This window comes from Myodes glareolus, chromosome 9 (genome assembly GCF_982192425.1).
Source record: "Myodes glareolus chromosome 9, mMyoGla1.1, whole genome shotgun sequence".
Lineage (NCBI taxonomy): Eukaryota > Metazoa > Chordata > Mammalia > Rodentia > Cricetidae > Myodes > Myodes glareolus.
The window spans coordinates 24,218,870-24,246,171 of NC_142034.1; the positions used below are offsets into that span (position 1 = coordinate 24,218,870).

General features: G+C 43.1%; 1 protein-coding gene across 1 annotated transcript in view; it reads left to right on the forward strand.

Moving 5' to 3' along the window:
- The first annotated feature begins 1,126 nt into the window (after positions 1 to 1,126).
- Positions 1,127 to 27,302, forward strand: part of Ikzf3 (IKAROS family zinc finger 3) — a 91,953-nt gene continuing 65,777 nt past the window's right edge. The window contains exon 1 of the mRNA XM_087910028.1: positions 1,127 to 1,340. Within this exon, the coding sequence (XP_087766154.1) occupies positions 1,334 to 1,340 (7 nt within the window). The 5' untranslated portion in view covers positions 1,127 to 1,333. The remainder of the gene's footprint in view (positions 1,341 to 27,302) is intronic.

Consider the following 27,302-nt stretch of genomic DNA (forward strand, 5'->3'; position numbering starts at 1 on the left):
GTCTGTGTGTGTTGGTCTTTTTCAGACAGTGCCTCTCTATTATGCAGTCCTGGCTGTACTAGAACTTGATCTGTAGACCAGGCTGGTCTCAAACTCGGAGTGTTGAATGCTGGGATTGAAGGAGTTCGCTCCCGTGCCCTGCTTCATGTATATTTGTATAACTAACAATATTATTTTCTAGCAAGAAGGACAGTGGGAAGTGGGATCGGTTCCTTCAACACCTTTGAGCATCCTCAGAAGTGCCCGTCTGAGAACTGTCTCTTAAGACTTCATTGTGATGTGCTGAAACACTCTGCTGTGAAAACTGTCATGTTGTCATTTCCCCTCCCCCCTCCCTCCAGGCAGATGTTTTCCTCTGTTAAGTGTAGATGATGGGAAAGGATGTTGGTTGGTACGTCTGTCTGGGAACCGACACCTTCCCTTGTTTTCCTTCATCCACCCCACATTGCCCTACTCTCTGCTTTTCTGACACATCATCTGTGTATTTTTGTAAAGTGCCCTCTTTAGAAGAAAGAAGATTCCTAGGAAATGAATACACATAAGTAGAGTTGTCTTTTTCAACAGTGGTAAATCAACCAGTTCTCAGAAAGGACAGAAAATAAGAGAATTGGTCCCTCAAGTTTAAAAGTTGGAGTGCTGTAAATGCCAAGGTACTTTTGAATTATCTTTATAAATCTAGGCCAAGCACTTTTAAAGTTTGTTTTCTGAGAAAATGGCTCATACTGTAGTCCAGGCTGGCCTGGAGTTCATGACAATCCTTCTGCCTCGGTCTCTCAAGGCTGGGATTGCAGTGGTGGGCTACTCCAACTGAAATGGAAAAGCCAAGGGTGGGAAGAAGCTCCATAAATAAACGTAATGAAGTGAATTCTCACTGATAGCTTTCAATGACTCTCATCCCCAGTCTAGCTAAAAAGTTCCAGATCGGACCCTGTCAGGTGAATCTGGAAGTTGGGCTTGCGCACACCGCTCTCTCTCCCTGCGACAGCGCCCTCATCCCGGGTGTGTCTGAAGTAGACGTCCCGAGGTCATCACTGAGGCACTGTTTCCACGCGATCAGGGTTCCTCAGGCTTGACATTCAAAAGTGGGTTGAGGGTGCGGAACCCGCGGCGCTCCGAGCGTGCTTTAAAGCGGCCGCCAGCCAGCGCCGCTGTGACCCCGCGCACCGGCTGCTGGCCGGTTCCCGAACTGCATCTGCGCCGACGCGACCGAGCCATCCCCGGGCCTCCCCGCGCCGGGAATCTCCCGCCATCCGCGCGGGTCCCCACGGCAAGGAACACGTGGAGCGGCCGCGGAGCCTGAACGAGAGCTGCAGCCCGAGCGGCCCGCGGCGACATGGAAGGTGAGCTCCGCGCCAGGGCGCTAGGGTCTTTGAGCAGACGGAGCGGTGCGCGCAGCGGCAGGGCTTCGTTCTGAATCTCGGTTTTGCTTCTATTTATTTCTTTTTGTTAATTTAAATGCGTGTCGGTTCTCAGACACCCCCTCCCCCAACTTGGGAAAGTGCTAAATTCTCTTCAGTTTTCTTTCTTAGGGTTTGTGAGACGATGGGTGTAAATGGGTCGCCTTAAATCTTCAAAGGAAGAGCATTCTTGGAGCGCCTCTGAATTTGGCACCAAGCCTGAGATGTGATAGTCTTTTCTTGAGACCACGACCTCAGTGTCCATAGGACTTATGCTAATCTAAGTTACTTGTGGCTACTTTTCTATAATGTGATTTTTCTGTGAATTTTGTCTTAGGGGCAAAGTGCTCATTCTAAAGTGATTGGCACTTGTAGTTAGTTAACTTGGAACTCAGTCTTCACTATGAACTTTTTGAAAAGCCCAAAACAAAACTAAGACACATATTAAGGATTTCATTTGAGTTCACTTCGGAAGTTATAGCTTTGTTTCTCGGAAGCTCCGCAGTATGAACTTCCTTAAGATAAGTGCGATTTCACATTTTCAACAAGTGTTTCTAAAACTCTGAAGATGAAAGCTGTGGCTCAATTTTGGGGGGGAAGGAGGAGAGGCGGTATTTAGAAAATCAGAAGTTGAACAGTACGTTCATTAAAAAATAGAGATGTTGACACTTATTAAAATGGTCATCTGATAAATATTATGAATATCAGATAGTTCATAATGGTTGAAGAAGTTTTAAAATAGGAGCCTTGATCCTTGGCATCTTCACTTAGTTCTAGGGTGCGTGAAGCTATGAAATGTGACAGCTGGTTCGGGACACGGTTACATATGCTAAAGCTTTTCACAATGTGACTGAGCGCAACACAGCCCTCAGTTCTCAGTTTGTGCATGGGTACCTGGCATGCCTTCTCCTCCTCCTCCTCCTCTTTCTACTACTACTACTCATGTAAGCATATTTCTTCTCTCAATATAACGGCAAATGGTAATTCAGTGAACAGAAACTGAAATGCCTACTGTTGGATGATGCTTCAAACCTTTTCTCTTCTTAAGAAATCTATATGCTTCTAATGTTTTTAATTGTCAAGGTTTGAAAAATAGCTTTAAAGTTTTTTGACATTTAAATAATGACCCATGAAGTTTAATTTTTACATGTAAAAGTTTCCTCATCCAAGAAGAGAGAAAAAAAGTTGGTATTGTGTATACTATGGGGAATTTTATTTTTAAAACAGGCTCTTATGCCTAAGTTATTACAAATAATCTCTTTCCTGAAGTTGCTAGTCAGTTCTCCAACACCATTTTCCTAGTCCTAACTGTGCCGTTCATTAAGAATAACGGAAACCCACAGCTGTAGTGTTTCTGTGCAAATGCTATTTTCTCATTACTTATTCAAGGTGAAATACAGGCACTAAGCTAAAAAACGTATTTTAGAACATGGGTGTCCTACCAGGCTTTACAGTGAGACCAGTGAAGACTTCCCGAAGGAGAAAGTAATGGAAACTTGTATAATTCAACATTTGTAGACGTGGCAAAAGAATGTATAGAGTATAAGTTAGTGATCTAAAGAAGTTATAAGTTTGAATGACTAGATTAAAATTGATACATCGAGATAGATGTCATATAGTCTATTTAATATACAACTTAAGCATTTAAATAAAAATAAAATTAAAAGGTTAATAAGGTAAGCTTGGCCATTTTAATGTTAGCTCCTTGAGGCTATAATAGCTGATGCAGTAAAATAACTTTAAAAATCCTCCACTAATTAGACTAATCTGGCAATTTTGCTTGTTTGTTGAGCCAGTGCGGGGTCAGTCTTGCACGCGCCAGCTCGTGGCTCCTCCTGCTTTGCCTCCTGAGTGACGAGATTATGGGACGTGCAGCACCACATTCGCTCATGTTTTTGATATTTAAAATAAAACACTTTGTGCTAATTTGATATTTGGTGTTACAGAGATTTGACATGCATCACCCCCCTCTTACTAATGTAAGAAATGAAAAGCCTCATGAAATACCTTTGTTTCTGCCTAATTTGGTGGTCAAAGTAACATGCTACAGTTATTGTGAAACACAAGACTGCCCTGTCGTTCCTTCAGTAGATAAAGTCATTCTTTCATTCATTTATCTTTGCATTCACCAACACATATTTTTGGGAAAATTTCTCTGTGTGAAGACCTCAGATGAAATAAGCCTTTAAAATAGAAATCTTGAACTGTCGCTATCTCTTCACAAAAAAAGGAATCTGCCATGGAAATTTGAAGAGTTAGACTAACAAATCAAAAGTTATAGCATTTATTTCCTCACGGTCAGTGACTGATATTTCCCACCCCAAGGCTGGTGTCACTAATGTTGCACGGCTATCAGTGACTAACGCTACAATAGCATCTCTTTCGTCTGGCGTGGTTATGAGAATTGATCATTCACAAGGGTGACTTTTAGAAGTCATGATGGGTTTCTCACTTAATCTAAAGTCTTCACTTTAACCATATGGAAAGATCTTTTAAATGTGTGTTTTTTAGATTTATTTATTTTATGTGTATGTGTGTTTTGTCTGCGTGTATGTATGTATATATATATATATATATATATATATATATATATATATATATATATATATATATATATATATATATATGCACCGCATGCATGCCTGGTGCTCATGTGCTCGTGGAGGTCAGAAGAGGGTATTGGGTGCCCTGGAACTGGAGTTACAGGTGGTTGTGCACCACCAAAGGGGTGCTTGGAACAGAACCAGGGTCCTCTGAGAGAGCAGCTTGTGCTCGTAACTGCTGAGACATCTCTCCAGTCCCAAGTGTGTATGTTCTTTATACAGCTTCCTGTTTTATAAACAAGATGCGAACAGACAACTATCCCAGTGCCTCCAGCTTTCCATAGACTACCGGACATTTGGTCTATATTTTGCTCTTATAGGAGATTTAAAAATGTCCCTGCACTAAATCATCCCTTATTATGCAATCTTCTTGCTTCTGACTTCTGTTGCTTAGTTCAGTCCATGGATTTTTGTGGTAGCCATTCTTTGAGTCCTTTTCCATGTTTCGGATGGTGAGGGTTCACAGAGACTTAGCTTCTAGGTGGTGTTTTCTTGCTCTGTATTAGGAGTGTATAGAGGTTAAAATATCAAAGTTTTAAGCAACCACAGCTGTTGAAATGTCTTGGGCTTCTGGTAGAGCATAATTTAAAAAAATTCTGTTTGTACTTTCTATAATCTAATATTGCATCTCACACTTCCACGTCTTTCCTAACGCCTCACCCTCTCCTCCCCAGTAGACTCAGTTCTAAGCACCTTCACCATGAAAACTCCGCTGATAACCCCCTCCGATGACTCCCTACCGCCATCTGGTTCTCACCCCAACCATTACCTCACTTCCCTCCACTTGTGCCAAAGCCCCCTCCTTTCTGTAGCTACTTCTGCTACAGTGGATATAAATTATGGGTTGCTTTATCCTTCCTGTGGGCTTTAAGGTTTTCGTTGTTGTTGTTGTTGTTGAAGGAGGGTCTCACTGTGTAACAGAAACTAATCTCAAATACATGATCCTCCTGCTTCAGCCTCTAGAGTTCTGGGATTGCAGTGGCTACCATACTTGTGAGAGACTATTTTTACTTATTTCTTTACTTTTGTGCACGTGTGTCTGTTGTATGCTTGTGTGTTAATCTGCATGTGTATGTACGTTGAGGACAGAGGTTGGTGGCCAATGTCTGTCTCTGTGACTCTCCTCCTTTTTTTGGTTTTGTTTTGTCTTTAGAGACAAGGTTTCTCTGTGAGGCTCTGGCTGTTCTGGAACTCACTCTGTAGACCAGGCTGTCCTTGAACTCACAGAGATCCACTTGCCTCTGCTTCCTGAGTGCTGGAAATAAAGGTGTGCACACCACTGCCCAGATCCCCACCTTATTTTGAAACAGGGTTTCTCACTGGACCTGACACTCACTAATTCAGCTCAAGTAGCTGGCTGGAAAGCCTTGGGAGTCCTCTCGTCTCTGCTTCCACCCTGCTGGGATTATTGGCGTGCACTGCCCAACCGGGCTTTTTATGTGGGTGCTGGGGCTCCAAACTCGGGTCCTCTTGCCGTCTTCCCATACTTTATGCTTTTCTTTTGTGTGCCCACTGCCTGGTCTGTAGAAGGCCACCAGAGTTTGTGGCATTCAGTGAAGAAAACGGTACTGAAAATAGTTTTTATGATGGTTACTTAAACTTTTATTTCATTTATTTGTGGGGGGGGAGGGGGCACATCCTTGCCCATCACACATGTGGAGGTCAGAGGGCAGCTTGTGGGAGTTGGTGCTCTCCTTCCACCGTGTGGCAGCGAGCTCTGTAGCAATGATGGCTGTCTGATATTAAGCCTCTGGTCCCCAGAGCTACATAACTTCCTTTGTTACACACAACTTCCTAACTCCATCTCGGTACTGTGGGTGTTATGCTCTAGCAGTCAGACTTTGAGCAGTGCATGGACCAATAGTTTGCAAGAAGCTTTTTTGTCTAAATCAGTTGTGTGCAGTGGAGTTAAGTGAACCAGGAGGGAGAAACTGTTCATAGCCAGGGTAAAGCAGCATTTCTCAAGCTCACCTCACTCAAAACCCCCTTTCACCTGAGAATATTTTCTGTGTGTATATATAATTCTATAAAATAAGTGTGTAAGGCCAGGCATGGTGATGCATGCCTTTAGTCCCAGTACTCAGGAGGCAGAGACAGGCAGATATCTGAGTTCGAGGCCAGCCTGGTTTACAGAGTGAGTTCCAGGACAGCCAGAGCTACACAGAAAAACCCTGTCTCAAAAAACAGACAAAACAAAAAGTGTACATATCAGACACAGGATGATCATAAACCAGAAATCAGTTTATTTCGAAGGAATCGTTTAGTAGTCATATAATTTTATCATTTATGAAGACAATGTTAACGTTTTCATATTAGTGAAAAGGATATGATTATTTTTATAAAAGAATTAAATTTTAGTTGAGTATTAATATAGCAGGACAGAATAGCATTTTTCAGACTTGATTGATATTTTTTATAGTCGTCAATACTGAGAACTCTATTTCATATAAACACGTAGAACAAACGGACCAATGTGTGTTCATGGCCACTTCAGAAATTATAGTTTAATTACAAGTCAAAATTCACTTAATGGTTTAATTCTGCAACTCTAACAGCAATTTTACAAATGATTTTTATTTTGTGTGTGTGTGTGTGTGTGTGTGTGTGTGTGTGTGTGCGCGTGCCTATGTGAGTGCAGTATGTATGGTAGCCAGCAGAGGGCATGAGAGCCACTGGAACTGGAGCTGCAGGAGGTTATAAATCCCCTGATGTGGTTCTGAGAATCAATGAACTGTGATCTCTGTGAGAACAGCAAGTGCTCTTAATTGCTGAGCCATCTAACCCTCAAATAGCAATTAAAGAAACATAATTCTAATCCAATCCAATCCAAAGACATACTAACTTATCTTGTACATGCTGAGGGATGATGGTAGGTACATATCAAAAGTCTTTATTTTCCATAATTAAACCATTATATCCCTATAAAAGGAGAAAATTGTCTATAGTTTTTTAAAAAAAAAGTCAGGTGTTGTCAGCATACACACTTAATCCCAACATTCCAGAGGGCAGTTGGATCTCTGTAAGTTCAAGGACAGCCTGGTCTACAGAGCTAGTTCCAAGACAGCCAGGCCTATATAAAGAAACTCCATCTCAAAAAAAAACCAAACTGAGTTAATTTGTGGTTATTACACATTCAGAGCTGTTTTGCTGTTGCCAAGGTTTTAGGAACACCCATACTGAGTTATGTGACCCACAGTTTAAAAAGTCATGGTGCGGCGTGGCTCTTACTTTGTGAATCTTAGCATCAGGACAGAGGTGTTTTGGACTGTCCTAACAAACAAACATCTGCATGTTACCATTTATTTTATGTGTATGGATATTTTGCCTGCATGTATGTCTGCACCACATGTGTGAAGAGGCCAGAAGAGAGTATTGGATACCCTGGAACTGAAGTTATAGGTGGGTGTGAGCCACCATGTTGGTGATAGGTATTGAACCCAGGGTCTCTGGAAGAACAGCCGGGGCTCTTGACCTCTTAGTCATCTCTCTAGCCCTTTTCTTCCTTCCTTCCTTCCTTCCTTCCTTCCTTCCTTCCTTCCTTCCTTCCTTCCTTCCTTCCTTCCTTCCTTCCTTCGTGATAGGATCTCACATATATTGCACTGACCTTGAACTGTCTGTATATCTAAAGATGGTCTTGAACATCTACTCCTACTACCTCTACCTCCCCAGGATTATAAGTATGCATTTCCATGCCAGGTTTGTTGGGTTCTGGGATGGAATCCAGGGCTTCCTAATCCTAGGCAAGCACTCTGCCAACTAGCTCCATCTTCAGGCTGTTTGCTATCATTAAAATAAAATTTCTGTGAACAAATGAGAATGTATCTGTGAGTAGATGAGAGGATTAGGACAACATTTTAACATCTTCATCCATCTGGAAATGAAGTTAGGAAACTGATAAGCAAGAATGAAATACAAAAATCAACCCTTGGTGCTGGAGAGGTGGTTCATTGGTTAAGAATGCCTTTTGTTTCTGAGGCGACTGGAGTTAGATTCCCAGCACCCATGTTGGGTGACTCACAGCCACCTGTAGCTCCAGGGGGTCCCACATCCACTTTGGCCTCCACTGGCACCTTAAGTGCATTTACACACAGAAATAAAATGTAAGCAGTTGCTTTGACTCTGTAAATTATAATGCATATAAACATAAAAGACATGATAATTTGCAAGTGTTATGATTTATAGATGTAAAGACTTAAGTGGAATAAATCTTCTCAAATTTGAATTAGCACGGCGAGGAGACCAGAATATGCAGTCAGGTACACAGCTTCTGATCATGCCAAGCCCACAGTACGGCATGCACAGCTCACTGAGAGGGATTTGTATTTCTCAAAGGACTTCATACATAGCAATTGCAACACCAGTGACCTAGTATGACCCTGGCGACCGCTAAAGTAAACAGCTGAAAGTTTACCATGGGGTGGACATGTCAGGACTATTACAGGACAAATGGGTCTCTCTCTCTCTCTCTCTCTCTCTCTCTCTCTCTCTCTCTCTGTGTGTGTGTGTGTGTGTGTGTGTGTAGTTGTTCTGCTTTGAGACAAGGTCTCAGAACATCCAGGTTGGCTTCAAACTTACTATGTGGCTAGCTGGCCTTAAACCCCTGATCCTCAGGGTGTGCTGCCATACCTGGCCTTCGATTTTATTTTTACTTCTTAGACTTCTTTTTATTATTTTAAATTGTGTGTGTATGTATGTTTGTGTGTGCGTGTGTGTGTGTATGTATGTGAGTGCGGGTGCCCTCAGAGGCCAGACGCCTCAGATCCCCTGAAGTTGCAGTTATAGATGTGGGTGCTGGGAACCAAAGTCAGGACCACTGGAAGAGCAGCTAATGCTCTCAACTGCAAGCCATCTCTCCAGCCTGTAGATTTCATTTTTTTGACAAGGGTCTCATTGTGTAGTCCAGGCTGGTTTGAACTGATCCTTCTGCCCCAGCTCCCAAGTGCTGGGCTTGCAGGCATACGCTTGAGGACCTATGGATTGTGTACCGCTTTTCTAGCCCCTGTCAGTGCCACAGTTCAACAAGAATTATCATTAGATGCAAAAACAAGACATAACTTGTATTTAGCAATGGAACGAATTTTTGTTTGTTTGTTTGGCTGGTTTGGTTTTTCGAGACGGGGTTTTCTCTGTGGATCTGTGACTCTCCTGGAACTCACTCTGTAGACCAGGCTGGCCTTGAACTCACAGAGCTCCTTTGCCTCCTGAGTGCTGGGATTAAAGGCCTGTGCCACCACCAACTGATAGTGAAACACTTTTTAGTACAGAAGCTGATGAGGACCAAATATGAGTGTGTGTTCCAGACAAGAGGGAAGGAGCAGGAGAACACTGTTAGGCCTACTTTCTCTCTGCCAAAGGTCAATACCCGGGGTGGTCCCTCCTGGGACCCTGGAGCTCCATTTTGAAAAGAACTCATTCAGAATGTCACACCCTTCCCATGCCCTACCTTGTATCTGGATTTCCACTGTTAGTCTATGTTGAGGGTTGCTGCCACAATGATCTACCCACCACAGTAGAAGGCTATTCTCCTACCCAGAACACTTCACAATGCAGCTCCAGTGTGTGTTCCCAGGGATGTTTTCTGTCTTCTAATATTGCCATTCTGGACCGCCAGTGTTCCCAGAACACACATTTTTCTTTCCCCACTGCCTATTTTTCTAATGCTTTTCTTCCAACTCAGCAAGTCCAAAATTGAAGTCATCCCCCCACTCTCTCATACCCACACCAGCTTTCCCTGGCTTTCCAACACTGGTAACAGCACCCCAGTTCATGCCAGTGGGGCTCCTTGTCCATCCATTGTGGTTCCTCCTGGATGCTCTCTGTGAAGAAGCTACTGCTCGTTCCAGGATTCTCTTCCTTAGTTCAAAGTCTGATTGCTTGTAGACGCTCACTGCTTTTCATGTTTAAGTGTGAAGTGTTTCTGCACAGTGTGAGTCCACTCTGGTTTGTCCAGGATTGTAACCACCATGTTCACTGGGAGAGGATGCTTTGTTTGTTCAGCTCACCCCAAATCCTTTTATCACTGCCAGTGCAGCGGTATCCTTCTGGACGCAAGCGCCCCCTTTCCACAGCAACGCTACAGACACATTGGCTGCCTCATCACTCAGGTTTCTAGAATCAATGCTGGTGCCTTTACATTTTGAAATACAGATCATGTGTTTTGCTATTAATTTATTTTACATTAGAGTTGGGACTTATTTTTTAAAAGATAACTATCTGTCAGAAGGCAATATTTAACTACAACAATAAAAAAGAAATTTCTTCTGACAGAGTACACTAGATCTTAATAGGAATGATTGATACAAAAGAAAAATCTTTCAGATGAATAGAAGTTTATTACATCATGAGAGACCATCCAGCCACAGTATAAATAAGATGTGTATGAAATTAGCTTACTTAATAATAGACACAGAAGCTGACCTGTGGTGACACATGCCTTCAATTCTAGCACTTGGAAGGCAGAAGTAGGCAGATCTCTGAGTTTGAGACCAGTCTGACTTATAGAATGGGTTTCAGGATAGCCAGGGCTATACAGAGAAACCCTGTCTCAAAAAGACAAACAAACAAAACTCCCCAAAAGACACAGACACAGAGTCACACTAAGCAGTTTGTGTTAGTTCACACAACCCTCACAAGGATTTCAGGACCTTTTCTGATAATCTTGGTTGTAGGCTGCCTTTAGTTACTATTCTGTTCTGACCAAGGAAGCTTATAAAATAAAACGTTTTATAGTTTCAGAGGGTTAGAGTCCACAATGGCTGAGCAAAGGGACAGCTGTGACATCTTGGGCCACAACCACAAGGCAAAAAGAAAAGGTGCTGACAATGGCAGGAGTCTTCTGAAATCTCAAAGCCCACTTCAGTGACACACCTTTTCAATAAGGCCACACCCCCTCATCCTTCCCAAACAGTTCTACCAACTGGGGACCAAGTATTCAAGCGTATGAACCTATAGAGGCCTTCCTCATCAAACCATCGTGTAGACCAAGAGCATACTCATCAGTTGTATCATTGGGAATTGTTGCAAGTGCAGAAACACAGGCTAGATACTGAATTGGTACCTTCACCCAGATCCCTGGGAAATCCCTGTGCATTAAAGTGTGACAGCATTGCTGTAGGCTGGACTGGTATCAGCCAAACCTGTGACTGCTTCCCTAGTACCTGTTGCAGCAAGGGGTTTGGAACACGCATAGACTTAGGATATCATTTGCTTAAGTGCCGATTTTATCTTATTTTTGGTTTTTTGAGACGGGATTTCTCTGTGTTGACCTGGCTGTCCTGCAACTCACTATAGACCAGGGATCTGCCTGTCTTTGCCTCCCAAGTGCAGGGATTAAAGATGTAAGCCACCACTGCTACTGTTTGGCTAGATTTTTAAAAATTCTGTATTGAATGCCTCTTACAGGTCACATATGCCGAGGACCGGCTGTACAGGGAAGGGGGAAGACAGGACTTTGGTTCCAGTCAGGCAAGGCAAAAAATCTTAAGAGGGATGAACAGCTGCACAGTGGTGGGGCACATCATTAACCCAGGCACTCAAGAGGCAGAGGCAGGAGGATCTCTGTGAGTTAGGCCAGCCTGGTCTGCAGAGCAAGTTCCAGGGTAACCAGTGTTACACAGTGAAGTCTGTCTCAAAAATTAAATAGAAGAAGTAGTACCAATGGACTAAATTAGAGTTATGCTAAGTACTATGTGGGAAATAAAATGAATGAACCATATGGAAAACAATGACAGGGCAGGGCAGGGGAGGAAGAAGCCTGGCTAAGCCAGGAGTTTGGCCATCTTCAGTACATCAATAGCATTTGAAGTCAGGAGAATGAACAGAATCACCTGAGGTCTGAGAGAGTGGGGCTCAAGATAAAGCCCCAAGAAAGAGCTCATGTGGTCAGTCGTGGATGTGAGACAGCGAACTGAAGAAAAGAAACTAGCGGGGCTTTGCTGATGGAACCGTGGGAAATGGGGCTGTTTGCTATAGTGGATATGTGAGGCCGGGAGCGTATGTAAGGGGAGCCTTATTCAGTTCATAGTTTTGTCTGTTTGACGTCCAAGATCAGGCAGTACCATTGACTTAGCCACTGCTGAAGTAGGTGGGTGGGTTACATTGTGATGGGCTGTGTGTAAGAACAAGAGGGCATTTCTCGAACCAAGGAAGCAGAGATGGAAGAGAATAAGTCTTGCTTCTCTTATAACCCTCACTTAATTCGGCGTAGACAATGTTGTGGGGGGAAACCAAGCTCTCTTAATAACTAACTGTCAAGGGAACTGGGTGGTAGTGGCAGCACAGAGGTAGACGAATCTGTGTGAGTTCAAGGCCAATCTGGTCTACAGAGTGTGTTCCAGACAGCCAGGGTTGTTACACAGAGAAATTCTGTCTCAAAAAACCAACCAACCAACCAACCAAACACACACAAAACAAATAAAAGACTGTCAAGGGGCGTGGCTTTAGAGCACTTGCTGCTCTTGCAGAAGACCCAGGATCAGTTGCCAGCGTGACAGCTAACAACCATTTTAAACTCCAGTTCCAGGGGATCCAACACCCACTTCTGACCTCTGATGGCACTGCACACACATGGCACACAAACATACATGCAGGCAAAACACCCATACACCTTAAAAAAAAAAAGAAAAGAAAAGAGCTACATGAAACCTCCCTTCATTCCTTTTTGGGGCACAGTGCTCTAGTGACTCAAGGACCTTCCACCAAACTGCAACTTTAAATACCAGTGACACCACCCTGGGGACCAGCCTTTTACACACAGACCCTGGAGAGGCTCTATCCAGACTGTTACAATAGGTGAACCAATTTCTCATTTTGAGAAAGTTAAAGCTATTTAGAGCATTTGGTAAATGATTGGCACGTATATTATAAAGATTCTATAATAGAACCCCAAGAAACTTTTGAATTTGGGTGGTTTTTGTTGTTGTTCTGGTTTGGTTTGGTTAGCTCTGACTGTCCTAGAACTTCTGTATTTTTTTAATATTTGTTTTTATTTTATGTACATAAGTATTTTGCCCACATCTGGAAGTGCACTGCGTTAGATTTCAGAGCCTGGAATAAAGGTAGAAGAGGCAGGAAAGAGGCCAGAGTCTCTACAGATGAGACTGTTCCTTAGCACACCCGGCAAGGGGCAGCGGCTCTCCCACAGGAACAGAAGGGCTTGGGACCATTCACAGAGGGAGCAGAGGGTGGGGGAATGAGGAAGCTGATGCAGCTGTAGGGGGCTACCTGTGGCTCTGTAAGCCCTCCTTTCTGAAACTGTTTGTTCAAGCAACACAGACTGTGTCAGAAGACAGGTTGTCTCAGCAAATGTTTCTCTTTGTGACTGACAGATAACGGTTGCGCAAGGCTGGCTGCAACCACATAGGAATTCTGTTTTTACAACTTGGTCACTCTATCTCCTGCAAGTGTGCCTGGTGCCCACAGATGCTAGCGGAGGGTGCTGAATCCACCGTCACTAGAGTTACGGATGGTTATAAGCAGCCACCTGGGTGCTGGGAACAGAATCTGGATCCTCTGCAAGAGCTACGAACAGAGTTTAACAACTGAGCCATCTTTCCATCCCAGAAATTCTGCATTCTGTTCAAAGTGGGAAGTTTCTCTTATACTTGCATTCCTGGGGTTCAAGATTTTAAAGAGTTGGGCCTGTTTTGTTTCAATAGATTTAACATTTTAAAAAAAATTCCATCTTATTTTATGTGTGTGTGCACAAGTGTGGAGGTTTGAGGACAACTCGTGGGAGTTGGTTCTTTCCTTTCACCAAGGGAGTCTGTCTTAGTTAGGGCTTCATTGCTGTGAAGATACACCATGACCACAGCATAGAAAAGAAAGAAAACATTTAAGTGGGTGACTCGCCTACAGTTTCAGAGGTTCAGTCCATTATCATCATGGCCCGGAGCCTGATGGTGTGCTGGAGACGTGTTGCTGGAGCTGACGGGCCTTACTTCTGATCCAGAGGCAACAGGAAGTCGGCTGACTGTCACACTGAGCGAAGTTTGGACAAAAGAGACCTCAAAGCCCACCCCCAGATTGACACACTTCCTCTACCAAGACCACACCTCATAATAGTGCCACTCCCTTTGGGGGCCATTTTCTTCCGAACCACCACAGAGTCCCAGCTATCAAACTCAGGGCATCAGGCTTGGCAGGAAGACACTTGTAGTTGTCTTTCTGGTCCCTCAGTGATTTTTTTTAAATGTTTATTTATTTATTATGTATACAATATTCTGTCTGTGTGTATGTCTGCAGGCCAGAAGAGGGCACCAGACCTCATTACAGATGGTTGTGAGCCACCATGTGGTTGCTGGGAATTGAACTCAGGACCTCTGGAAGAGCAGGCAATGCTCTTAACCACTGAGCCATCTCTCCAGCCCCCCCTCAGTGATTTTTTAAATGGTCACATAGTAAAGTACACACACACACACACACACACACAACCTTCTACGTCAAAGTAAGGGCTTTGTCTCACCAAAAACTGTTTCCTTGTGCCCATTTACAGTTAATCTCTCCCTCTGTGCTCAGTTAGACATTATTCAGGTCCCTGCCATATAGACTATGGTTGCTTACTTTTGAATCTCATTTGAATAATAAACTCATACAGGACAAGATAACTTTGTTCCTCTCCTTTTTCTCGATACATTTTTGAGATCCATATGTGTTATATTTACAGTACTTCAACATCTTTTATTTTTGAATAATATAAAATATAAACATACAATGTTTTAGTTAGGGTTTTACATATTTCCTTGAAGAGACACCATGACCAAGGAATTTTTGTTTTTGAGACATTTCTCTGTGTAACAACCCTAGCTGTCCTGGAACTAGCTCTTGTAGACCAGACTGGTCTCGAACTCACAGAAATCCACCTGTCTCTGCCTCCCAAGTGCTGGGATTAAAGGCGTGCACCACCACCACTGGGTTTCAGGGCAACTCTTAGAAAGGAAAGCATTTACTTGGGGCTGGCTTACAGTTCAGAGGTTTATCCGTTATCAGCGTGGTGGAAAGCTTGGCAATAGACAGGCAAACATGGTGCTGGAGAGGAGTTGAGAGTTCTCCATCTTGATCCACAGGCAACAGGAAGAGACTGTGACACTGGGCCTGGCTTGAGCATCTTGAAACCTGAAATCCTCCTCCTTCCCCACATGACACACTTCCTCCCTCAAGGCCATAACCTACTCCAAAAGGGCCACACTTACTCCACGATCACATCTCCCTGTGAGCCTATGTGGGCCATTTTTATTCAAACTACCACAGAGAACAATTTATTAATTCATCTTCTCTTGATAGATATTTGATTGTTCCTAGTGTTTGATAATGGACATTCCTTTATTCATTCATATGTGTATATGTATACATATATCTTCTTTCAGATATATAAACTCATGCCTCTTAAATATCCCTAGACCTAGCATTTCTGGGTAATAAGGTGGTGTTTCACTTTGGCACATACCTCTAAATGTTTCCAAAGATGCTGGAGCACTTCACCCTCACGCTATCAATACCTCAGAGTGCCACTTGTCCCACATCTCGTTGACACTTGGTATAGTTAGCCATCTTTTTAAATTTTAGACTTTCTAGTGTGTGTGTTAGTAGTTCCTTGTGGTTTTCATTTGCATTTGCCTTATGAGTAAGGGTTTGGGGGATTTTTTCTCGTATTATTTATTGATCACTCAGATATCATTTTTTCCCAAAATGGATTGGTTGCTGGATTTTAATCTATTTTAAATTATATTTATTTGTTTATTCATGTATTTATTATGTATGGGGAGAGGGAATGCATGCCACAGCATTTGTGTGGAGGTCAGAGTCGGTTCTCTCCTTCCACAGTGTGTGTTCCTGGGATCCAACTCTGGTCCTTAGACTTGGTGGCAAGTGCCTTTACCCTCTGGATTTGTAATTCAACAAGATTGTGAGGTTTTTGGTTTTTTGGTTTTTTAATGTAAGGTCTTACATATCTTAGGCTGACTTCAAATTGCTCATGTAGCTGAAGACAACCTTGAACTTTTGATTCTTTTTTCTCCACCTCCAAATGCTTGGATTACAGGACTGTGTCACTCACCCAATGTTGGAGACTGAACCCATGGCCTTGTGAGGGATAGGCAAGCACTACACAAACTGAGCTATATCTCTACCCCTAGTCTGTAAGCCTTTTTTAATATTTGGAAATGTGTAATTTGTTAGAGGTAGACAGCAAATGTTCTCTTTGTAACTAACTTAGCCACTTGTCTGCTAAGCAGAATTCCTATTTTGTTTAGTTTTAATATTTATATATTTAATGAGAATATATAGCAAAATTAAATTGTTTTAAAAGCCACAATCTTTTTATCGTAATTTAGAACATAATTCGTATCTCAGGCTTTTTTATTAATCTTACCCTGGATGGCCTGTAGCTCTCTATGTAGGCTGGGCTGTTCTCAAACTTAGAGAGATCCACCTGTCTTTGCCTTCTGAGTGCTGGGATTACAAGCACCCACCACCACATCCAGCCTACATTTCATGGATTTGTAAGGAAAAGTCTGAGCATGCAAGAACCTTAGAAAGAATTCTGGTGGAGTCCGATAGTCCGCCACTTCCTGTACAAATATTTAAAGTGAAGTAGTGGTGTTAAAAGGAGTTTTGTTTCAAAGATAGTGTAGCTTTTTGTTAAGTTTTTTTGAGACTAGATCTTACTATAGCTCCCAGACTGACCTTGAGTTCTTCAGACTCTACCTCCCAAATGCTTGGATTACAGGCACGTGCCACTGTGCCCGCCTACTACACATATTACACATTAAATTATGCTGTTACAACGAAACCAGGCATTGTATAGTTATAAAACAAAAGTCTCAGTTTGAATACAATGGGTTCAGTCATTTAAGCGTGAACATTTTCCTTTAAGTGGCGTTGGTGTGAATGCCTGTTCTTCCATTTTTTCATATACACTCCTTGGTGGCATGCGACACCTAAGATAATTAGTAAGAGAGATAGTAAAATAGAAATATGTACATGCATATATATGTATTACAATTTTAGGGTAACTAACTTCATGAAGAAAGCTAGACTAGACGTTAGGTTTGTTGTTTTAGTGGTAATTGTCAGCAATTCTTCTGTGGTCTATAGTGTATAGCTCCCTCATTAGACACTAAATCTAGGGGAAAATTGAATACTTTATGTAAAAGGGCAGGGTAGGAAGAACAGCTACAGTGGCTGTCTTTGATCTGTTTTTCTTAAACAAGACTTGGTATTTCTTATCCTTTTACCGTAGTCCTGGGACTCAGGAAAGAAGAATTTCATGGTCAGGATTGCTCTAGCTTTAAGGCAGATCCTTTGTCCCTCTGTCTCGGTCTGCAGGTATCCACAGTTAGATTAGTCAACTGAGGTATTTGAAAGTAACAGGACATGAAAATTTTTGCTCACTGTGGCCTTCAAAGATTGTAATCCACAGAGGGAGCATTTAAAAGCATGAATTTAGGTCCCCAAAGCAACAGCAGAATTCACTTTATAGACTAGGTGGCCTCAAACACAGAGATCCACTTGTCCTTGGGATGCAGGGATTAGGGGAGGGCACCAGCGTGCCTGGCTACTGTGTCTGAATCTTGTCTGTAAAATGGGGTCAGTTATAAATGCTGTTGCTTCCATGTCTCAGCAATGCTATACAATAAAAGAAACCTCACTGCTCAACTGGACTCAATGTTTGATGCCACTTTTTTTGCAGAACCAGGTGCCAACAAAAAATGGTTCCTATTGCCAGGCGGTGGTGGTGCATGCCTTTAATCCCAGCACTTGGGAGGCAGTAGGCGAATTTCTGAGCTTGAGGCCAGCCTGAACTACGCAATGAGTTCCAGGACAGACAGAGTTTCACAGGGAAACCCTGCCTTGAAAAACAGAAAGAAAAAAAAAACAAAAGAAAGAAAAAAAGAAAAAGGGTCTCATAAAAAAACGCTCATTAGGGCCAGGGAAGTGAGGGGTCAGGGAACTGAGGGTGCCATCTGAGTAACAACTTACCCAGCATGTCCCCCAAAACTGTACCAGGACCTTCAGTGTGCATTTCAGGATTGTTTAGATGTGCTTAAAGAAGAACAGTGGAAACAAACAACTATGGAAACCTCAGTGTCATTGGAAAGGTCTGAGGCTGAGACTGGACCGGAAGAGAATGCTCAGGGGCAGGCAAGCATCAGGTGACAGATCGGAGCCACTGGAGACAGACTCCGGTTCTGACCTCGCTTTTCATCCTACGGTGACATCGGCTGAGGAATGCCGGCGGCAATAAGGAGAGCTGGCAGAGGGCTTCACAGAAGCGGAGACTGTCGCTCCTCGGCCACAATTACGGTCCTACGTATTAATTTAATCTCCAAAGATTTATCTAAAAAACAAAAGTGGACATTTTAGATGAGAGAAAATAGTATTTTGAAAAGAGACTTGGCCATCAAGGGTGTCGGTTTACGGTTGCTAGAATAAAAGAATCTTGGCATTGAGTTGATCTCCGGGCACCTTTGGGGTTGAGCGCAGCTAGCGGCTGCACCGGTGTTTTGCCTGCATGTATGTCTGTGTGAGGATGTCGGATCCTTTGGAACTGGAGTTACAGACAGTTGTGAGCTGCCATGAGCTGGGATTTGAACCCAGGTCCTCCGGAAGAGCAGTCTTAACCACTGAACCATCTCTCCAGCCCCCACAAGTGTTCTTAATCGAGCGATAATTATTTAATACTATCAGACATAGAGGTGAGTTTAACCAACTGGGTTAACTATGCTCACAAATTTTGTTGTAAATGTGGGCTTTTGGTTTTGGTTGTAATAACTTAGGGTAAAGCGTTGACTGCTCAGATATAAGTTTGCTATCTCAGCCATGGCGCCTGTCATGTCTAGGTTTAAACTTTATTTGTAATCTGTCACCTTCGTTTTGTACCATATATAATACAGAAAATGTGGCAACTTAGAAATTCTTCAAACATGAAAAAATTTGTGTTGTCATCTTTGGCAGTGAAAGGGCGATCAGAAAGGATGGAAAAATTGAAACCGTCCTCTTTTGGACTGGGGATACAGCTCGGCGGTGGGGTATCAGCCAGCATGTGTGAGACACTAGGTTCAATCCCCAGTATTGCAAGCATGAGAAAAATAACATGAAATTATCGTCTTTCGGAAAGCAACGATGGGCTGTTTTCAATACTCGTAGAAGAAAATCTTGCATCGCTCAGGTAGCCATGAACCACTGGCAAGAGTTAACTGCTGTATAGGGCAACAAAGGAAATGTCCTTCAAGGCTGCTCCCTGGTGTATTTATCAACTGCCTCAGTAACGGACCAGTACGGATCTTCGCAAGATTTGCTATTTAAGGGGCAAAATGTTAAGAGAAAATAGCAATCAGGACTGGAGAGATGGCTCAGTGCCCAAGAGTTGATATGGCTCTGCCAGGGGACCAGAGTTTGGTTCCCAGCATCCCCATGGACCGATTCAGGCCTCCTATAACCCCAACTCCAGGGGATCCGACGCCTTATTCTGGACGCTTTGGGCAACTCTGCTTGCTTACACCTGCGCTCATGTTTGCCTGCTTGCACGCACACACACACACACACACACACACACACACACACACACACACACACCACCCATACCTTCCTTTCTCTCCACAACACAATCTACTTTTCTGAATATAGAGACCCTTTGTGGTTAGGTTTCCAGAACATTCTGTCCAAACCTATTTTACAGCAATATTGACTACCTGCACATTTAAAACACTACAGTAGATGCCATCCAATGGAAACTTTCATGGGGCTTCATTTTCACTAAAATGTAGAGAAATTACAAAATGATTAGTTAAAAAAAACTATAAAGCTTTTGCCGTATTTACAAATACCCAAAAAGCTTCTGACTTTTCAGCTGGAAATTCCTTTGTCACCCCCTCTATTTTAATGTGCTGCATGGTCCTTTTGAAACCTTTACACTTATGGAGGGAATGTACTCTACTGTATTGTGTCTTTATGTTTCAAGTATTGTTTATGTATTTATTTATTCATTTTGTGTGCATGTGTGCGCCTAAGTCAGAAGACAGCTTGCAGGGGTTAACGTACTCTCCTACTCCATAGGCTCCAGGGATCGAACTTAAGGCATCAGCCTTGGTAACAAGTACGTTTGCCTTCTGAGCCATCTTAATACGTGGGAAAAACATCTGTGTGACCTGGTTTAGGCTGTTTAAATGTCTCTTTGAAGTTCCTAAGGCTAAGGTAGTTGAAAATCTCGCTTTTCTCTTGGGCGCTGTACTCAGTTCCCTGGGGTGCTGTTTACAGTGCACATAGGGCATCCGAAAAAGTGTTGAAACCAAACTTAAATGTCATTGTCAGAGAGTTTAAAAGGCCCTGGAACCAGGACTCTCTGCCTTTAGACCACCAAACCCAAAACGACCTTGTTGCAGGTAACTAAAAGATGTTGTCGCAAGACGGTTGCTCGCTGAGCCTTTGAACTGGTTTTTCCTTCTTTGTTCCCTTTAAGAGTCCTCCCAGAGTGCAGTTGAAAGTTTCACAGCTAGCTTTTTTTTTTTAACAATTAAAGAAAAAACACCATCGAACTCACAGAAAAGTTGCAGTATAGTGCAAAAAAGACTTTTTTTTTTTCCGGAAAATTTGAGCATAAGTTGCTGACTTGATCCCTATCACTTTGAAGACTTTAAAGTTTATGCCCTACCTCCGGCATAACCACAATACAGCCATCGAAACCAGGAAATGTGAACATTACAAATTACTACCAATTTATCCTCGGCCCCATCGGTGTTCTGATTGTGTCTGTAACACTCTTTCCCACAAGGCCATTTACTCCAGAGCACACAGTGTTCCTTGTCATGTCTCTCTGCTCCAGAAGAGGTCCTCGGGATTTTGTCACAAACCAGCTATTGTAAATTCTCTCTAGAGTTAGGCTGATTCTCTTATGGCACAAACCCTGTTCTGTAATTTGACAGAGGTATCAGGAAGGTCAGGCTGTGTTCCATTCATTACGAGGGTGCACACACAGACGATGCTCGTGCATGACTGCAGCTACACTCTGGTTAACAAGGCTTTGCCACTATGTATCCAGCCTCTCACCCTGATCGTGCATAAGTATGGAAAAGAAGAGCTTAGGGGGCTTGGAGAGATGGCTCCGCTGTTAGGAACACTTGCTGCTCCTCCAGAGGTCCTGAACTCAGTTTCCAGAACATGTCAGGTGGCTTCTAGCCACCGGTCACTCCAGCTCTGAAGGATCCGACACCCTCTTCTGCCCCCTCTGGCACCCCCACATGCAGGGAGCCCACTAACACAGACACATACGCACGAATAAAACTAAATCATAAGTACTTTGAAACTATTTGAGAAGCCCATTTCTCATCAGGTTTAATTTTTTAAACTTTTTAAAAGATGTGTTTATGTTATTTTAGGTGTATGTGTGTTTTGCCCGCATGTATATATGTGCACAACATGTGTGCCCGGTCCTCGAGGAGAGCAGAAGGCACTGGACCTAACTGAACTGGAGTTACAGATGGCTTGTGAGTCACCATGTGTGTGCTTGGAACTGAAACCTGGTTGTCTGCAAGAGCAAAGAGTGCTCTCAACCACAGAACCATCTCTCCAACCCCCTTGTCAGACTTTCAACAGGTTATAATCCAATCCCATTTATTTTGATGCTTACTAATCCAGATTAAACTAGCGGACACTCTTTCATGATGGCTTCTGTGTCTGAAAATACGCTCTTCATTGCCTTCTGGCACTGAAAAGCGTTCCTGACTCACCTTGTTCTTTCCATGGTAGCAACTGCTTCTCCGACGAGCCTGGTTCCTTCAAGAGGAGAATGATATTTAGAAGCTTCTGTCTGGACGCTGGGAACTGTTTGTTCTTGTGTTGCTAGATGATATTGGCCAAGATGACTCTACTTTTGACGGTTACTCGTGTACACACAGTTATATGTGTGTTTTGTATCTCTCTAGAGACAGTAGGAGCCAAGGGCTTATGACTATGCCTTCAGTTCCAACATAACTGGTTTACATATTCTGTATTAATGTGTTCTTTTTGAGAATAGACCCAGGTTCTAGATAGGTGAGGCAGGCAGTCTACCACTGAATTTATCCCAGTAAGAATGATTTCTGTTAAATATTATTGAGACCTATTTAAATGGTTTTAAAGCTACAAGGGACATAGTTTGTTTTGTTTTGGCATTTCGGTCACCAAATCAAAGGGTATCTTGCTGTATTTAACTAAAGTATGTTCATTCTCTATGACAGTTGCTCACAAAACCTTTGAACTAGCTCTGTGTGTTTTCCCCCTGCTGAGAATCTTCAGTGTGCAGGTGAAAGTTCACAGCTGTCTGAGAATGACCTTGAACTCCCCTCCCACCTCCCAAGTGCTTGGATTTTGATACTTCATGCCAAATTGCCAATTTTTTTAATCTTTCAAATTCATGTGTTTCTTTTTTATAATTTATTTATTTTATGTGCATTGGTGTTTTGCCTGCATGTATGTCTGTGAGGGTGTCGGGGCCCCTGGAACTGGAGTTACAGACAGTTGTGAGTTGCTGTGTGGTTGCTGGGAATTGAACCCCGATTCCGCTGGAAGAGCAGTCAGTGCTCTTAACCACTGAGCCATCTCTCCAGTCCCTCATGTGTTTCTTATGCCTTAAATTTTGTTGCTAGCATCTAATGGCTGATATATTAAATTTTCTCAATTAGGATAGGAGGTAAATAGAGTTATTGTATTTTTCAAACCAAAATCTGGAACATAGCATGATTACTGTCTATACTATGAAATATGAAACTAGTATTGCCCTGAATGGTTTTGTATAAATTATTCCCATGAAGGTAAAATCAGATTTAAAAATTTTCAGCTATAGAGCAGGTACCAAACCGTTATACCCAGAGAAAACGAATTACAGATCCTGGACAAAATATAATTTTAGAAACCTACCACCTCTCCAGGCAGTGGTGGCGCACACCTCTACTTCCAGCACTCGGGAGGCAGAGGCAGGTGAATCTCTATGAGTTTGAAGCCAGCCTGGTCTACAGAGTGAGTTCCAGGACAGCCAGGGCTACACTGAGAAATCCTGTCTCTAAAAACCAAAACCAAACCCAAACCAAACCAAACCTCCCACCTGAAAGGTATTAGGAATGCCTGTTTTATGTTTTTTCCCTTTTTATTTATTTTATTTTTCCACTCAATTATTTACACTTCCTTCCCTCCTCCCAATCCCCTCCCACTCCCCCACACCCCCTCCTCCCTCTCCCTCCCTAGTTGAGAGAGGGCAGGGAACCCTGCCCTGTGGGAAGTCCAAGACCCTCCCTTCTACATCCAGTCCTAGGGAGCTGTGGATCCATATAGACTAGCTCCCAAGGTCCAGTTGAAAGGCAGAAGGAGGGAGAAGACAGGAAGTCAGGACCGCGAGGGGTTGGTCCACCAACTGAGGCAGTGTGCCTGTTCTAATGGGAGCTCACCAAATCCAGCTGGACCGGGCCGAATGAGCGTGTGATCAAACCGGACCCTCTGATTGTGGCTGACAATGGGGGCTGACTGAGAAGCCATTGATAAAGGCACTGGGACTTGTTTTTACAGCATGTTCTGGCTTTTTTGGGACCCTAGTCTATATGTTTTTGTTTTTTTTTTTTAACCTTAAAAGTAGACTCTATTTTAAACCTCAGAATTACTAAAGTTTGAATACAAAATCTAAACTGTCTTACTTAGTTAAAACAACAGCAGCGAAACAAAAACCCAAGCAGCTGGAATATTGGTGGGACTCCTGGGGTGGAAAAAGCCGGAAGGGAAGCATGAATTCTCTGGTTGATTCTTGAAGTAAATGTGTGTGTGTGTGTGTGTGTGTGTGTGCGCGCGCAAGCACGCACATGTGTGTTTACATTCTACCTGTTCTGAAGTTTAAATAGGAAATTTATGTTTCTTCAGGGTGACCAACTCATTCAGATATCCTTGGAATTATAAAATGTCTATGGCACCTTTGGTCACTCTGATTGCTGCTTATCACAAGTCAAGCAGAATATGAACTTTAACCCAAATAAGTTAACTACATGCCTTCTGTCTGTTTTCTTTTGGGGTTTTTTTGTTTTGTTTTGTTTTTTGTTTTTTGAGACAGGGTTTCTCTGTAGTTTTGGAGCCTGTTCCAGAGCTAGCTCTGTAGACCAGGCTGGCCTTGAATTTACAGAGATCCGCCTGCCTCTGCCTCCCGAGTGCTGGGATTAAAGGTGTGTGCCACCACCGCCTGGCAACTATGTGTTTTATAAAGTGAAAAAGAACCACAATTAACCACCCCCCGATTCCTATATAATGTCTAGAATATAATCCAAAAGGGTTGGGGTCATACAAAGAAGCAAGAAAATGTGATGCTTCCTTCAGAGAAAGTAAAACCAGCGAAGATTGGCCCCAAACGACACAGATATTGGAACTAGGGCAAGAATCTGGTACAGCTGTATTTATGCTTTAAGTTGTGAGGGGAAACATGCATGCAGTGAATTAGTAAGTGGGAAATGTCAGCAAAAAAACTATAACAAAAATGAAGATTCTAGAATTCAAAATTTCAGTATCTAAAACTCAAGGAAGTCTTTGAATGGGTTCAACAACAACCCATTAAGATGACAGAAGTGTGGGATAAGGTGGTGTATGTCTGAGATCCCAGTCCGAGGAAGGTGGAGGCAGGAGGATGGGAAATTCAAGGCTAGCCTTAACTGCACGGCAAGTTTCGGGCCAGCCTGGGCCACACAGGCACAGACTGCTATCCCTGTGAGCCTTAGTGGTAAAAACACCCGGATGAGAAAGAACAGTCCCAGGGGGGGCGTGGGAAAGGGGAAGACATCTAACCCTGTGTGACTGAAGTCACAGAAGGAAAACAGAACGAACAGAGAAGACCTATGGAGGACATGCCCGCTGAGAAGGTTTCCAGTTTGTGAAGTATGCAGATAAAATCTAGTCCCGTTGTGATTGACTGCTGAAAGCCAAAGGACAGAGGAAATGTTCAGGAAAACAGAGAAAGGGCCCATGACAGATAGAGCAGGAATACGCGGCTGCCTTCACATCGGGAGCCGTGGGACCAGAATTCAGTGCAGAACACACGGACGGACGGGGGCAGAAGAAATGAAAACTGTCAACCTAAGCTTCTTTTGTTTTTGTTTTTGGTCTAGGCTGCCCTGGAACTTACTATATAGCCCAAGGTTCAAACTCATGGCGGGCCTCATGCGTTGTCCTCCAAAGTACTGAGATAACAGGTGTGAACCGCCATGCCTGACCCATTCCAGAAACAGTGTCGGCTTAGCTGGCCTGGACCTCATTATATAGGCAATGCTAACTATCTGGGTAAAGCCAAAGTAAAATGTCCCCTGAATGTCGTTTAACAAGTGTGACTATCCACAGTAAAAATGAAGAACATTGCCTTAGAACTTGGTGATATATTTAGAGGCGACCCATGACAGCCAGAGCGTAAAGGTTGCAGAGTGGAAAAAAAAGTTTTAAATGACCGCAAGCTGCTGTGAGCTGGCGTAATCGTCGTGGAGCAGAGCGTGGAAAACTGAAGGCGTATAGTATAGCCTCCAGGACAGGCAGAAACAGACGATGAGTAATCGTACCGGGGGATTTAAGAGGTGGAAGCAACTGGATAGCCAGCCAGATAGAAGGAAATCCACGGAAGCTGCAAATGGGAGCCGGTTACTTTGATCTCATTGACATTTATCAGACAGTTCACCCAGCCACTGCGGACCGGACGTCTTCCGACCACATACGGCACACTCTCCCCCAGAAAGCAAGCACATCTTAATGACTTTAAAAGCGCTGAAGTTGGAGATGGTTAATTCCAGCACTTGGGAGGCAGAGGCAGGCAGATTTCTATGAGTTCAAGGCCAGCCTGATCTACCTGGCAAGCTCCAGGCCAGCCAGTGTTCTATAGTGATACCCTGTCTCAAAACCAAAACCCATCCTGAAATAAATAAACGATAAATAAAGAGATACAGCTCTTACCCAGAAATCGATAAAGAACTCACTAATTCTGCCAAATGTATACAAATTAAATGAGTATAACTAAAATAACCAGTAGACTGAAGAAATTCCAAGAAGATTGCAGCTAAACTCCAGTGAGAATAAAACACCAATTCCTAAGATGTAGTGAGTGTGGTCCTCATGGGGTACAGAGCAAGCGCTCACAGCTAGAAAGTGGGCAGTAAAACAATTTGCTACAGCTACACCTCAACAGGTTACAGAAAGGAAGAAAATAAACCCAAAGTAAGTAGAAGAGAGAAGGGTTCCCAGGGGAAAACTGGCAGAAAAAAAAATCAGCCAAGTCAAAAGCTGGCAATTGGGCGTTAGTCTCCCCAGCAAGGGAAAGAGACTGCAGATTATCAAAATGGAAAGGCAGAAAAGACAACAGGGGAGACCAGAGAATCCTATCCCAATAAGTCTGACGATTAGAAAGATTAGGCAAAATCTTTGAAAAGTAAAACTGGCCAAAACAAATGGGATAAAAATCTGAATTGGCCCAGTTCTGTCTAAAAGATAAAGCTGGGATATAAAGTTCAGATCTCTAGTGTTACTTTAGACATTACTATAAACATTAAAGAGGAAATGCAGGGTCACATGACTCTAAAAAATAAGAGAATTCTACAAAAAAAATGACTCTAAAACCCAGTGAAGAAATTAAAAAAAAAAAAAAAGCTGTAGTCCTAACCACCCACAAGCATAAACTCACGGATTCTTAATGAACTCTTTAGGGGTTGGGTCCTCGAGCCACACCGCAGCAATTATGTCATAACCAGGCAGGGTTCTGTTGCAGGAGTGTGAGGAATGCAATCTCAGGAATTTATCTCCTCGTGATATCAATGTAATTCATCCAAATTGCTGGAGCAGAGGCAGGAAACTCAGAGAATGTCAGCAGGTGCCTCAAGAATACAACAAATATCTACTTGTAGTCCCAGAGCTCGGGAGTGAGCTGGACACAGGAGAAAAACAAGTTCAAGGCTATCCTGGGCTACATAGTGAGTGCCAGGCCAGCATTGGCTCCAGAGTGAGACCCAACCTCAAAACAAAGAAAAGGGAAAAGAAGTATGTCTCTCAACAAACCAGGAATAGAAGGGAGCTTCTTGGGCTCACGGGAAAACCAATGGTTAAGATAACGTATGGAGAAATACGAATCCCTCCTCCATCGATGATAGGAATAGGACATAGACACCCTTGTCTCCACTTCTGTTCATATGTGCTAGCAATTCTAGCCCATGCAATACAGCAGAGAAGATACTGAAGAAAGGTTAGAAAGGGGTTTGGAGAGATGGCTCAGTGGTTAAGAACACTGGCTGCTCTTCCAGAGGACCTGAGTTCAGCTCCCAGCAACCAC